The 15,961-nt window shown below is 31.5% G+C and overlaps 2 protein-coding genes across 2 annotated transcripts; both read left to right on the top strand.

Annotated features, from left to right (window-relative positions):
• The first annotated feature begins 6,840 nt into the window (after positions 1-6,840).
• LOC107469066 (uncharacterized) lies at positions 6,841-7,639 on the top strand. The gene has a single exon (XM_016088453.3). The coding sequence runs from the start codon at positions 6,925-6,927 to the stop codon at positions 7,513-7,515; it is 591 nt and encodes a 196-aa protein (XP_015943939.1). The 5' UTR covers positions 6,841-6,924; the 3' UTR covers positions 7,516-7,639.
• Positions 7,640-12,268: 4,629 nt separating this feature from the next.
• Positions 12,269-15,028, top strand: LOC107469148 (uncharacterized). Its single transcript, XM_016088526.3, has 5 exons — positions 12,269-12,465; positions 12,578-12,651; positions 13,374-13,503; positions 13,590-13,904; positions 14,515-15,028. The coding sequence occupies exons 1-5, from the start codon at positions 12,343-12,345 to the stop codon at positions 14,785-14,787; spliced, it is 915 nt and encodes a 304-aa protein (XP_015944012.1). The 5' UTR covers positions 12,269-12,342; the 3' UTR covers positions 14,788-15,028.
• The last annotated feature ends 933 nt before the right edge of the window (positions 15,029-15,961 follow it).

Genomic DNA, 15,961 nt, shown 5'->3' with positions numbered 1-15,961 from the left:
TCCGCTCCCATGGACTAGAGTGCTAAGTTGACAAAAGATGGGGGATTTGTTGCCTGACAATAGCGAGTATCAAAAGTTGATTGGTAAGCTTCTTTATTTAGCTAACACAAGACCAGATATTAGTTATGGCATTGACAAGCTGAGCCAATTTCTTGAAAACTAACTAACCTGCACCTCAAGGCAGCATATAGAGTCCTGTGATACATCAAGATGGTGCTTGCAACTGGTGTGTTCTTCCTGTCCAATTATAATCTACTTGTATCGGGGTTCAGTGACTCTTATTGGACAGCATGTCTAGATTCACAAAAGTCCACATCTGCATATTATTTTTACATTGGGAAATCAATTGTCTCATGAAAAAATATGAAGCAAATGACAGTGGCATGATCTTCTGCTGAGGCAGAATATCAAGCACTGGCATCAACTACTAGAGAGGCAATTTGAATAAAGATTTAAAAGGATTTAGACATAGAGCTCGAGAAACCTATCAGTATTTATTGTTACAGCCAAGCAGCCATTAATATTGCTCACAATCCAGTATTTCATGAGCGAATAAAATATATAGAGGTTGATTATCATGTAGTAAGAAACAAGGTGCGAGAGAAACTCATAAGTAGGTAGCTGATCTATTGACAAAAGTATTGGCTTCAAGAATATTTTCTACACTTTAAAATAAGTTAGGACTACTAGACATTTGCACTCCTAACTTAAGGGAAGGTGTTACCTAACTTGTGAGATGAGACTCAAAAACTAGTAATCGTTAGGTAGTTAAGAAGCTAGATCAATTTCTAATTGTAGATATTTATCCCAAGGTAGTTAGAGTAGATAGTCATTGGCTGTTATATATGTGCATGGTACAGTAGAGAGTATGGATGTTATCCTAACCATATCAGTTAGAGCTAGCAGAGCTAATAGCACTTATATTTGTAATTGTATATAAGTTAAGGCATAATGAGCCTTGTAGTTAATTGAGTTTTGCCATTCACTACATTAAAATCATTTTCTCTCTTTCTCTTTTCTGCTTCTTTCTAATCTGCACACACTCTAGCTACTCTCATCACACTTTCAATAGTAATAAAGTTTAAATCTAAAATTTCATAATCACTTATAATAAAAAAATATTTGAGATCCATCAATAAAATATAAAACTTGAATATCATAATTCAGTAAATGTAAATATTACATATAAGAGATAGATTGATCCATAAATATAAGTTATATCTTTTTAAGTAAAAAAAAAAAGTAAATATGACATTTCGATATTTTGTAAGATAATTTATATATTTGATTTTATTGTCATTAAAAATTTAGGATTTGTGACATAACATGGAACAAAACAAATTATAAATTGCTATTTTTATTCTATAAAATTTTAAAATATTTACAAATTTATCTATTAGAGAAAATAGAATGTTTGGATATTTTTATCATAATTTTGTGAGATAAACCAATTATATTCATTTATAAATAAATTTTATAGCATTTTAAATTTTTATAAATAAAATAATAATTGTTTTAGCATCTATTATATTATGAGAAACAAGTACCTGCACTAGAGGGAGGGAAGAATCTGTTATTCTTTTTAATAATTATATTGTCTTTATTTTAAAGAATGATATTACATATATATAAAAAAGTAACCATTAAATTAATTATTTACGTAAAATATATGTTTAAATATAAAATATATATTAAAATAAAATAAATAATTATATTTATACAATATATTATAATTATTTAATAATTATTTTTTAGGATAAATTGCAGTTATAAGCCAGTTCGGATGAGATATTACATGATTCAACCAAACCGAAAAATGAGACATGGATCAACCAAAAGCATGTCTCTATGTAATTCGAATTAATCTAACTCGAATTGGAAACAGTAGTAATTCGAATAAATGCTATTTGAATTATAAGGGGCAGTTCGAATCACTCTGATTCGAATTATACAATGGGTAGTTCGAATCACCCTGATTCAAATTACTAATGGGCAGTTCGAATCAATCTGATTCGAATTATATGGTGAGCAAATCGAAAGGCAGTTCGAATCTAGCTGATTCGAATTATGCATATATAATTCGAAATTGACTGTTTCGAATTAGGAAGCCCCAGACGTGTATAAATATGGTGTGAACATGAATTGAGTTCATTTGAGTGAGACAAAATAGCTAGTGAGAAGAGTTTTGTAGTGTTGGTACATTATAGAGGGTCGATTAAGAGAAAAACACACTCTGGTATGAAGTTTACTGATAAAGATCCTCTGAGTATTTTTATGAGACCTACGACGAGATTCGATGACTTGTTGAATTCTATAATACAAAAACTTCGGCTACAAGGCGTGAAACGGGTTCAGAAGTTATTCTATCGCATTCCGATCTTAGTACTTAGAGATCGTGAAGTACGACCAAGCTGGAACCAGACCCAAGCAACTCCTGGAACCACACCCAAGCTGGCCGACCACCCTGGATATACGTCTGAAAATCTTTCAGGCACCACTAACATAATGTTCATCGATCGATAGTCTTAACTGGTACGCCACGTCCTGCAGTGTAATAGTACACTCCTCGAACGACATATGAAATGTGTGTGTCTCCGGACGCCAGCGCTCAATGAACGCACTAATCAAGGGCTCATCTAATCTGAACCATCTCTCGTTCAGCCTTGCAAGATGGTATAAGCCAGCCATCTGCAAGTACGAAATGTACCTCTCGTCTAGACGCATATCCTGTTGCCGTCGCATGCTCGAAATACATCGTTGGGGCTGGAAACAGACTGTGCCAAAATATAAAAATCACTAACATTATTCACTAACAAAACCACTAACAAAATCACTAACAAAACCACTAACATCATTCACTAACAAAACCACTAACAAAATCCCTAACATCATTCACTATCAAAACCAGTAACAAAACCACTAACATCATTCACTAAAAAAACCACTAACAAAACCACTAACATCATTCACTATCAAAACCACTAATAAAACCACTAACAAAATCACTAACAAAACCACTTGTATGGCAATTCTATCTAGCTTAGCGACGGTATATAACAACTACTATTCTAACAAACCAAAGGTACAAATATATAAAAAAATAACTTATTCTTCCTATTTTAAAAGAACAAGTTCGCACTAACCTCTTCATTGATAACACCAGCTATATGGGCTACTCTATCCAAACGATAAAGTCGGTCCGGATTATCCCCCATCGACTAAATATTCTGCTCAAGCCGTTGTTGGAGTCGTACAGGGTCCTTTTCTCTGGGATTTGGTGGGGCAGGGGTGCGGAATAGTGGTTCGAATGAGGTTAATTCGAACGTTATTTATAGGCAAAATACTTGTAATTCAAATTGGGGCAATTCGAAATACCATGGGTTGCTAATTTGTTAGTAATTTGAATTAGTATGCTTCGAATTACTATGGGCCAAGAAATCGGGTGCTAGTTCGATTCACTCTAATTTGAACTAGTATGGGTTTATTCGTGTGTGCAATTCGAATAAGGGTTATTCGAATTACTATGATGCTTTCATGCATGCCTAGTTCGAGTTGCACCAATTCGAATTACTATGTTCACGTCTAATTCGAAGTGAGGTGATTTGAATTACTATTGATTGGTCTAATTCGAACTACATAGAAACGTCCTCCTAATATATCTTTGTCACGTTTTCTTCTTTGGTAGAATTGTGTAAAATGTTTATCCAATTGCTTTATATGCGCGTTTTGCCTTATTTTTTATATACATGCATGGAGTGAGAAAAACTTTTGTAAAATTGTAGAGGTATAGAAATATGTTATAAAAAGGGACAAAAACTTGTTTGAAGATCAAAGTTTCAATCCGATAAGTGTCATGGTGAAAACTTTATGGGAGCTGATAATACAAGATAGACTTCAATTAAAAGTAAATAAAGCAAAATACCAGAATTTTGTCAAAGAGAGATGTGACGATTCCTTGATTGATGATGACAATAGTAGGAGAGTTATGTTTAGAAAAAGGGCAAATGGTTTTGATTATGAAAACCTGTGAATAACAAAGCGGAGATATAGAATAGTCAGACCAACAAATGTGGAAGAAATAAAGATGAGGATGTGGCGAGAAAAAAAGGGGGACAACATTATTTATGAGGTGGGTGCAGTTGATAATATGTTAGTAATTTTGTCTCGGAGTGAAGTCATGGAGAATGATAGGGGTAATCTTCTAGATATGCAAGATTTAGAACTCAGAAATAGTATTGATAGTTCTATCTCAACTAAATACTTTGAGGAGGGCAAATATACAGATGAAGTGATACAAGAAACCGAATTGGACTTGGTTGGTGGCCCAAGTCAAAAAGTGGTCCAAAATAAAGTGAAACAGGATATTGCAGCTCATATAGTGGATGATGAGGAGTCTATATTTTCCCTCTATATCCAACGAATTTTGAAGAAGCTATTATAAATAGAAGCATGGGTTCAGTACGATTTTGGTCCCTAAGGTATAGGCCAAAAATTTTATTTGTCCCTAACTTTTTTTTCATACAAAATCGTCCCTAAGGTTTAGCTTGATTTTAAAATCGTCCTTTTAGCAAAAAATACCCTTCTTTCCCAATTTATCCTAATCCATCATCTTCTTCCTTCACTACAACGAAAGGAGGGTAGAGAGATAAAGATACTAGCAGTAGCAACGTAGGTGAGCAGAGATGCAGGTGGACAGAAACGCAGGTGGTAGCAACGCGGGCGGAAAGACACGTTGGCGGTAGCAAACCAGACGGAAAGAGAAGCATGCAACAGCCACACAAACGGCAGCGACGCGGGTGGGAAAAGATGCAGGCAGCAACAACACGAATGCGGGCACAGACTCTCGCGGTAATGACGTGGGCAGGCATAGATGCTCGCAGTGGTCTGAGTCGTCTTCTTCTCATTGCGGTGGTCAGCCCCATTCGTACTCACTCAAGTTCTATTCTTCAACCTTTCATCACATAATTTTTTGAGTATTTGGTGATGATTTTTGTTGTTATTGGTTGTTGTTTTTTCTTCTTTAGTCTCTGTTAGTGTTTTGTTCTTTTTTTGTTGATTCTCTTTGTTCATCCTTCTCTTTTTTCTAGTTCGGTCTTTAAAAAATTGTGACATTTGTGTGAGAAATTGGTGTTGCTGATTCTTGAATTTTTGGAGTATATGTGAGAAATTGTGAAAATTGGGGTTGCTAAGTATGAGAACTTGGTTATCCTTCAACAATGGTGGATCTGAGAGAGTGGGAGTCAATGTGTGTAAAATTGCGGAAGGGTAATTTTTGTCCGAAAATTAGAGAAATGACGATTTTAAAACTAAGCTGAACCTTAAGGATGATTTTGTATGCAAAAAAAGGTTGGAAACGAATAAAATTTTTGGCATATACTTTAAGGACCAAAATCGTACTTAATCCTAGAAGCATCCCTAATAAATAAAGTAATGACAACAAAGTCAAAAAGAGTAGGGTGGATATATATTCTAAAACTATAAACAGGGAGAAAAGAAAATACATATCAGCGAGATCTAGCGAGATCTAGAAGAAGATTGAGAGCATATATTGTGGCTAATAAACGCGTTAAGGATAAGAAAACGATGGTGAATGGCTCTAGAAACAAGAAGAGACCCGTAAAAGAAAAATCCACAAAAAGAGAAGCTAGAAGAGTGTTCACAGAGAGAAAAAAGAGGTTAGTTTGGTGCGAGACCTTAATAGTGAAGATGAGGAGGTAGAGTCTGAAGATGAAGTTATCAAACTTGGAGAGCGGAAACTCAATTGAAGTTGACCTGCAGCGATGATGAAGCAGCATTAGCATATCTCAGAAAGAAACTAGATGAAACCAAGAAGATAAATGAGATTTTATCATAACAAGAGCAAACTGTAGGTAGTAAATATGGCATCTTTCAAGAGCTTTTCTCTCACATTAAGAGAAGAGATCTTGCATAGTAAAATTTTTTTATAGGTGATATTAAATTACTTCGTTGATGTTTTTGTGATATTTTGCTTAGGTATAGTGGCTAATAAGAATATAGGAATCTTTAATAATTTGTGTTTAGGATAATTTGTGTTTTTTATTGTTTGTCATTTTTTTATTTTGAGTTGTTGTGAACTTTTATTTATGGTTTTATTAGCACGGAATGCTAACTTTTTCTTCTGGTTCGGGTCGAGAATTTTACCAACCATTGGGGAAAAAAAATATTTTTATGTACATATATCTTTTATTTTAAATTCTTTGGTTTCTTTTGGTCAATATAAGCTATCTATCTGTACTACTACCTATGTATAACTAAACTTACTGGATAATCGTATCTTTCCTAGAAGCATCCTTTTTAGACGGCAGTGGAATCCAGCATTATTATTCATCTCTTTAGAACACTTATTAACATTGTTTTATATAGATCTCTTGCACAGTTGCACCTTTTGAAACACAAGTGGAATATATTATTAAGATATGGTAATATGAGTGCTAATAAATTCTAACCCAATAATAATATTACCGTACCGTCCCATTGTCCCAACTCGCAACTTGCAAGAGTCACTTGAGGGTTGAGGCAAATCTAGCTTTTGGAGATTCTCAAGGGCCTTTTATTTAATACAATAAAATCTTTGGCAAAATCACATGCATGATTCAAGATCCTAGTCCTTGGTTACTATATTCACAACTGAGATATTGGCCAGTCATTAATTATATAACTACTCTAATTAAAGTGTTTAGATAAGATCGGTGGCATAATAATGGCATCCCCAACATCTTTTTAGTTATTTTGTCTAATTACTTTAAGTTTTTAATTATTTGATGTAATCACTATATATATGTATCATGTCATACCCATCTATGTCCAAATCCACACAACAATTGAAATCCAATCCAAACAAAGTAAACCTCATTCTCTTGGCTATTTTCTAGTTTAAAACACACACACATTGAATTTCTTAACATGGGTATGTCAAAAAAATTTTGTTCCTTATTTAAATGTGAAATAAGAATAATACAAGTCCAAAATGTTGATTCCATAAAGTCCAAGGGGAATTTATTTGCAAGATTCTATCTTCCTTCAGGGAACAACAACAAAAGGATCCAACTTAACACTAAGAAGGTTCATTCCAAATCCTTTCCCTTTTGGAATGAGTCCTTCACTCTTGATTGTTCTTGCCCCCAAGAATTCTTGGACACACTCAAGCATGAAAGCCTTGTTTTGGAGTTGAGGCAAAGCAAGAAGATTTTGGGGTCAAATCTTGTGGGAAAAGGTGAGATTCCATGGAAGGAAGTTCTTGAATCATCACCAAACATGGTGTACAAAGAGTGGGTGAAGATGGTTCCATGCAAAGAAGAAGCACCAGAAGTTGAAGTTGAGATTAAAGTACAAGTGGCTAAGAGGGAAGAGGAGAAGGAGAATAATAACAAGAGCTTCAATTTCAATTGGGATGAGTGTGGATGCAAAAATGGCCATGATCATGATCATAATGCATGGTTTAGTGCAGATGATTATGATGTATTTGCACTAGGGTTGGCTTTGGAGGCTTTTTGATTTTGGACTCAAATTCAATTGGTGCATAGTGCACTAGTTTTTTTTTTTTTTCTGTATTTGTTTTTATTTAATTTATATTATTGCGGAGGCAGATGCCTTTTTTCCTTGGAAGTCATGAATTTGTTGTTTTATTTGTATAAAATAATACTAATAGAATTCTGTCACAAATGTTAAATTCCCCTGTCTATGGAAAGTTTAATAATTAATATTACTATATTAGTTTTGCTCTTAAAACAACATAAATTATCAGCTAATAAAAAATATTCGTATATTAAAAATTAATTATGCTACGTATATAATAAAAATTAACTACTAAATAGTCATTTGAATTGAATACATATTAAAATATAAAATATATATATTAAAAATAAGTTAAATAATATATGTATTATTTGTACACAAATATATAATAATTAATTTGATAGATGATTTTTTTTATATATAATATTTTTGTTAAAAAAATTCAACAGTTACATATCTAAAATCTATATTAAATAATTATTGATTGATTTTTATTGTTAAATACCGCTGTCATCAAGAAAGAAAGGGTTCTAAAAGAAAAAAGGTTATCCATTATATATCATTGCTAGAGAAGAAAGATACAAGAGGCCAAGTGTTATTCGAAGACCAAAACCAAAACATGAATATTCAATTGCTCATACGATAATAACCTTTTGCATATCATCCCCACCTTCAATTCATTTGGTACAGAAATTTAGCTTTTACCTACCAATCTTTTCAAAATTTATGAATAATTGTAATATTTTTAATTTAATTCTCTAAAAAAATAATTCTATCTAATTAAAACTTAAATCAAACCTAAAAGCACACAAAAGACAGCTAAAAAAAAGAACAATGTAATTGCTAGGACAGCTGTAGATAAAACAAAACTTTTTTTAACAGGTTATTATGATTTGTGTCAAAATCTATAAAGATAATTAAAAATACTAAGCAACCAAATTTTGTATGGAATAAAGTCCAATAAAATTATGATAGGATATGCATCTTTTTCTTTTTCTTTTTTCATTTTTTTATTTAATTTTTTTTTTCATCATTATTGTTGGTGTCAGATTGTTATTTATATATCTTACTTTCCGCTTTTTTTCTCCTTTAATTTTCTTTCATTTTTCTTCATTTCCTCTAATTCTTTCTCTTCTTCTTCCATTTCTTTTCTTCTTCACACTCAAAACTCTCCCAATAGATCAGATGAAAGCCTAATTTCTCTAAATCAAACTTCATTATTTGAAGAAGTTAAGATTCTGATCACGAGATCGAGTGTGAGAGACCATTCTTTACTCAAGAATAAGTTTATCCATGGCAGATTCATTTTTCTTGTCCTCTACGGACCAACCAGGACTCACTCTAGTTACTCAACAACTCACCAAAGAGAATTATAACTCATGGAGCAGAACCATGAAAAAGGCCCTCAACGCTAAGCGTAAGCTTGGATTCATCAATGGTTCGGTATCGCATCAAAATCCTGAACTTGATGCCGAGCAATTCGAGACTTGGCAATGTGTGAATGACATAGTTAGCGCTTGGATTCTTAATTCGGCGTCCAAAGAAATTGCAACATCCCATGGCAATAGTCTCTGACCTCTTCTGTTCAGAAACAATACTGTTCTCTCCCAATCTCTATTATATCTCGCATAACACTAACAATCTAACACTGTAACTTCAAGCTATGCAATGACACTCTATAACTTTAATATTCTTAAGAAGAAAAATCTTCAACTTGTTTTTAACCAATTCATACTCAGAAAATTAATGACTATGTCTCCCAAGTACTTTTCGTCTTCGATGGATCCCATGAATCTAGACAGCGAATCTGATTTGTTAAGAACTCGTCGTCGTTGTCGCCATCTCCCTCCTCCTCTATCCTATTATCTCTATGACCACATTATCCACTATTCCGATCGCTTTCTTCAGCTTTTTTTCCAAACCTATATTCAGTAATTACTTTAGTTTTCATATGAGCGATAACAACGACATTGTTCGTTGTACTGATAATTTAGATGCGAGGTCGAAATTATCTGTCAATTTAGACTTCAGAAAAGAAGGAATGAAGTACTAAGGGTCCATTTTAAATGAAAATTCGTATATAATGTCTAAAAAAAATTTTTTTTATAATGTCCTAATATCTAACCATTTATATTACTTCTCAGAGAGGAAAAAAAAAGGCGTGTGATGTGCAGCTGTGGTGACGGACGCGGTATGAGGACATGCTGGAGGGCCGTTGCGAGATCAATGCCTGGGATGGGAGGAACTAAACAGGGAGAAAAGGGATATATGTGGCAGGATCCAAATATAATATGAAATGCACTTCTAAACTACCTCATCTGTCTTATATTTGTTACTTATATTACCTATCATTTAAATGTTGTTGTAAGGTAAAATGTCGCTGTTGACAAGCAATATGAATTCATTTATCAACCTCTCCATGTATGCATGCATCTAATCTTGAAACTTTACTATAATAAGGAGCTTAATCTTCATCTTCAATATAGGAAAATTTTCGATCATTATTCGATCACTTCACCAAACTCCACACTTTGACTTACCATATATAGAGAAAAAAAAACCCTTGGAAATTCCAAACACGCAGCAAATAACTCTTAGTTTATAGCAAATTATTGTGATAACTGATAACAATTTTAGAAGCAAAGATCTCTACCAAAAATTCAACTTTTATTGGTGATGATCCGAATACATTCATTCACGCCAACTTTTATTGGTGAATTTTGAACCGAATATTAAATAATTAACTTTAATTTTCACTTATTTTAACTTATTAATTATTAAAACATTAACGAAAAACTCACGCATAATATGAATTTTATACTCTAATAATAATAGGGAGATAATAATCTAAAGTTATTTTATTTAATATAATATCTATAATTATATGTATATAAACATTTATTATTATATATTTATTACATTTGATATTATTCAATTATTTTGATGATAATTAAAAAATACAAAATAAAAAAGATACAATTAAAAAATAAAATAAATTTAGTCTATTTAAACTCATTTTATATTATCTTCTAAATATTTTTTTATTGCCGATAGCAAAAAAGTAAATCAATAGACTCAAACAAGAGCAATTAAATGCTATCAGTATTATAAATTTTTTTAAGGTGCTACTAGATAACAAATACTATTCAAGTATTGTTCCGTTAATAATTATTGGAATAATTACAGTAAAATAAATATATGCATTTAAATTTAAGATCTCATCTATTTAAAATCATAAACATTTAAATTTATTAGATACTCCTTTCACTTATTATTTTTAAAATTTTCAATTAATTTTTTTAATAATACTCAAAATTCTCATCACATTTAAGTATTCAACTCACTTTCAAAACAAAATAAAGAATTCACACTCTTCTTTTTCTTCACTGTTTTTAATTTTTTTGCCCCCTTAATTTCGTTCATGACTTTGAGATGTACGTGAATTTTCTGATTTCATATTAATCATTTTGAATGTGCTACACTCCCCATTCTTTTCTCTCATTCGTTTTTTTTTTCTATGACTTAATTTTTAGATGTGCTTGACTGCATGAATAATTTTCTGGTTTTGTTAACATTTTTGTATGTTAATTAATTTTTTTGACTATTCATCTGTGAATTTTTTTTTTTATAAAGGATTAATATTTTGAGGTCTAATTTGTTAGAGACAAAAAAAGAATTGTAATAAATATGTTTTACAACATAATAAAATCAACTTAATTAAATTAAAATAGTTATATTTTTAAAATTTTAAATTTATTAATCACTTATATATATTGATCGATAGTTTGTTGGCTAAAATTTTTGCATATAGATAATTTTAATATAAATTACGAAAATATTTAATTATTTTAATATTTTATATTATTATAATGATAGTATAAAATATTATTGACGTTTTGTAATAAAAATATTTTTTTAATAATAAAACAACAAAATATCATTGTTTTTTTTTTGTAAAAAAGATATTATTTTAATTGTGAAAAGACAATGACATTTTTGTAAAGACCTAGAATAGTGTTTAACATTTAGTTTAAATATTTTTGAAGAATTCACTCTTAAGAATCCAATAGGAAAAAACAAAAATTCATAGCTAGCTTGCTAGTTGTTAGCTTATGAACATTTCTCAAATTTTTTATAACAAGGTCTTTACAGGCAATTTATGTACACGTGTCAGGCATATAAGGGGTAAAAAATTTAAAGTGTCCATGCAACATCCAAAATGAATTGGATATGGAGAAGGACCAGTAGTGTATTTGGATTAACTTTTACAAATAGATGTTAATATAAATATATTTTTATAAAATTAATTTTGATTAAAATTAAATTATTGATAATGCAATTTATATTTGAATACTTTTTTGTCAAATGTAAAGTCATTAGAATTTATTATCTTTAACTTTTAATTAATTATTAATGTTTAAAAGTATAGAATAAAATATGTTATTATTTATTAGATTACTAAATTAAAGAAACTAAACTAAAAAAAATAAATTAATGATTAAGTGATAGTTAAAAAATAATAAATTCTAATAATCTATCTCTTAACATAATTTTCAAAAATGAAAAGTAAAAAATTATTAGTTCTATTTAAAATAAAATTTAATCTAATACTAATTAATTAATTAAATATTATCCGAACAGAGGAGTAAAGCAGTAATAACATTTTGATTAGTAATTTATAGGTAGAGGAGAACGGATCGAACATGATTAGATTTTAAATTCAAATATTTATGAGTAAGTAATATCAATCTCCCACCTCTTAACATTAACATTCACATTCACTGAGAGTCACACAGAAACAAGAGAATGCAGAGAAACACGCCGGTGAGAAAACCACACTCTTCCACCTCCGATCTCCTAACATGGTCCGAAACTCCTCCCACGGAAACCGCCGCCTCACCTCCCGCCTCCTCCACCCGCTCCGGCCAGGTTCACACATTCATCCACTATTCTCTCTCTCTCTCTCTCTTTGACTTTTCGAATTCTTTTTCTAATTATGGCTTTTCGTCGTTTGCATTGTTCTTTATTTATTTGTTTGCAGCCTTCGGATAGAATAAGCAAGGTGCTCCATGGAGGCCAGCTCACGGAGGAAGAAGCTCAGGCTCTTTCAAAGAGGTAAATAAAAACGCTCTTTCTCTCAAATCAGATCTGTTTTCAGTTTTGTTTTGTTCTCTGTTTTTGATTTCTTCGTTCTCTGATCTGATTCTGTATATGTTGGTTTTGCTGCACCGATCTGTTTTTGGAAACAGAAAAAAATTAAATGAAAAGTGAAAACTCATTGGAGCTAAGCCAGGATTTTTTTTAAAACAAAAAAATGCGTTGCTTTTTAGCCTGAATTTTTGTGTGACGAAGAGAAGACGATGAAGAGATAAATTAATGCCTTGCAAAATTGTTTGTTTATTATCTTAAAGCTTTGGTTAAGGGAACCTTAATATTTTTAATAAATTAAACTTATCTTCTTTTTTTTTTTCTACATACGTTGGTGTTTTCAGGGTTTAGCCATGATAGAACACCGAAAGGTTTTTTAATTCCTTGTGCATGTGTGCTGCAGTATGTAATTCAGGAACTGCAAACTGTTTTGCTGGATTTACGTTTTCTTTTTTCATTTTATTTACTAGTTTGAAAGCTTTATGAAAGGAAATTACTTTAAACAACTTTTTTCCCTCCCATGTTTTTACCATTTAACTTTAAAAAATGGAAAACAAAGTAGCAATTTTCCTTAATTTAGAATGAAAAGGAAAGAGAAAATAAAGGGTCCCCTTAGCTATTCAGATTATGACTAAATCTAAACCCTGTTGTCAAAACTCAAAACTGACATCACATTGTGCATCTCTCAGCAAACCATGCTCAGGGTATAAAATGAAAGAGATGACTGGAAGTGGTATTTTTTCGGGAAATGCCAGAGATTCGGCTTCAGAAGCCAGTTCTGCAAATTTGAATAACAAAACAAGCATTCGCATATATCAGGTATGCTTATATAATTTCCTTGGCCTGTGCCACAATTTTTTTCGCATCGAATTCCATAGTGACAAGAGTGTTCTTATGTTATTAAGCAAGCACTTAATGGAGTTAGTCAGATATCATTCAGCACCGAAGAAAGCATTTCACCCAAGAAGCCTACCGCTATACATGAGATTGCAAAGCAACGGGAGCTGAGTGGGACATTGCAAAGTGAATCGGACTCTAAGATTAAGAAGCAAATATCAAATGCCAAGACCAAGGAGCTCAGTGGAAATGACATATTTGGCCCTCCTCCTGAAATTGTGCCTCGCAAAGTGGTGGCTGCACGCACTTTAGAATCAAAAGAAAGTAAAGACATGGGAGAGCCTCTTCCAAGAAATGTCCGAACATCAGTTAAAGTTTCCAATGTAAGTGTTTTTTGCTTATGAAAATGAAAAGAATAGTAATGCATGATTTTATATTGGGTAAAATTGAAATCTAAAGAATCGTGATAAAAAGTTTAATCCCTTATTACCAAATGGTCATCAATGTGGAATGGACTAGGCTTCTCATGCAGAGATTAATTTTAGCCTTTCAAGGTGCACCAACTTTTTGCTTTTTGCTTTCCAGAAATGCAAAATTCAATTGATGATCACTTCTATAATCTAATTTTGGCAAGAATTTCAGTTTAGATTTTACTCAAGGATTGTGATTGATAATCATAATGCAGTTGTAGCTCATTAGAAATACAACTTATTGAACTATTAAATTGGGTTGGAGTCAGATTGAACATGCATTAAACATTCGGACTTCAATCAGTTTGTCTTATTGTCGTGCGAGTTTCCATAATTCAATTACTGTTTCTAGAATATGTATTCTGACATAACTTGTAGTCAGTTTTACACGTTCCTTTCTTTTTGTGGGAGTGATTTGAGCTTACTTAATGTGCTTTTCATCAACTCATATTGCTCTATGGACCATAGTTATGAGCATGACTGCATCTTTTTAACATCCTTTTTCATTGCTCTTTTTCTGTAGCCTGCGGGTGGCCAAAGTAACATCTTATTTGGCGAAGCGCCGGTTAAGAAGACAGCAAAGAAGATACATGATCAGAAGTTTGCGGAGCTCTCAGGCAATAACATCTTCCAAGGAGATGTTCCTCCAGGATCAGCAGAAAAGCATCTGAGCAGAGCTAAACTCAGAGAAATCACTGGCAGTGACATATTTGCTGCTGGAAAAGCAGAAATCAAAGACCCTGTTCGTGGTGCACGCAAACCTCCTGGTGGAGAGAGCAGCATTGCCTTGGTCTAAAATTTTTAGAAGATATTAATTTGATGTAGGTGTTGTAGAAATATTTCTGTATCTTAACTCAGGTTTTTCTGTTAGAAGGGTCAGTGTGTTTTGTTCATGAAGCATTGTTGTTTGTTAGTAGGTTTCAGAGGACTTTTCAACTATTAAGTATGGATGTGAGACAAATCGTAGTTTTAATTTTCATCATTGATGAATCATGGAATTGGTCCTCATTCCCTATGGACCATTTTCCATTTTTACTTATCCCGCCTACCTAAACGCGTTATACAAAGTAAAAAAAAATGAATTTGGATTCTCTAAATTTTGAATTTTAATTTTAGAGAGTAAAGTGTGATATTTTATTTTTGAATAATTTTTCTCGTATATTTTTTTTTGGTCTTACCTATGAAATAAATAGTAAGAAATAACACTTTACTTTTTAAAGTGAAATTCAAAATTTAAAAAATCCAAATTCAAAAAAGATGGATCCAAAAGTGAAATTGTAGTGCGTTTAAAAAAAATTAGGCTCAAATAATTTCGTGTGCATTACATGCACTATCTTTATGAAAAAAAAAATGGATTATTACATACATAAAGTGGAGTTCAAACTCTCCATATTTGTTTATGCAAATGAGCAACTAATCTAAGTTAGTACCATTTTATTAAAAATATTACTACATAATATAAAATTTTTTTTATCAGAATATTAGTAAACAAATTAGTCCTTGAAAGATAAACTGTTAGTTAAATTAGTCATTCCATCAATTGGATGATGACTTGTCGCGTTAAGTGCCACGTGGCATGATGACGTAACACGCCACGTGGCAGGTCAGTGACACGTGGCATGTCACGTGTTACTTGACATATAAAAAAGTTTTTTATTAGTCAAAATAGTCCTTGAAAGTCCAGATATAAGTCATTTTCATCCCTCAAATTTTAAAAATTAGTCAAACTAGTCCTTATATAATTTTTTTATAATATTAAATTTATAATTTTTTTAATACTACTACTTTTTATATTATTTTTTAAACCTTAATAAACAAAATTCCCTTTACATAAAATAATAAAAATAATTAAATTTTTATAAAGTTATTTTGTCATTTGTATTTTAAAATTTTACATTTTTAAATTGTAATTTTTTATGTGAATTTTTTTTATTTAAATGAGTTTATCAAATTATTGTTGATTACATATT

This window comes from Arachis duranensis, chromosome 10 (genome assembly GCF_000817695.3).
Source record: "Arachis duranensis cultivar V14167 chromosome 10, aradu.V14167.gnm2.J7QH, whole genome shotgun sequence".
Taxonomy (NCBI): domain Eukaryota; kingdom Viridiplantae; phylum Streptophyta; class Magnoliopsida; order Fabales; family Fabaceae; genus Arachis; species Arachis duranensis.
The sequence above is the reverse complement of the archived record's forward strand: the minus strand, read 5'-3'. Positions and strand labels throughout refer to the sequence as shown.

Excerpts from the sequence above, each read along its gene's own strand:
- LOC107469148 (XM_016088526.3), top strand. The coding sequence starts at position 12,343 with ATGCAGAGAAACACGCCGGTGAGAAAACCACACTCTTCCACCTCCGAT. Across the intron at positions 12,466-12,577 it reads CCTCCACCCGCTCCGGCCAG|CCTTCGGATAGAATAAGCAA; the intron begins GTTCACACATTC and ends ATTTGTTTGCAG. Across the intron at positions 13,504-13,589 it reads CAAGCATTCGCATATATCAG|CAAGCACTTAATGGAGTTAG; the intron begins GTATGCTTATAT and ends TATGTTATTAAG.
- LOC107469066 (XM_016088453.3), top strand. The coding sequence starts at position 6,925 with ATGGGTATGTCAAAAAAATTTTGTTCCTTATTTAAATGTGAAATAAGA.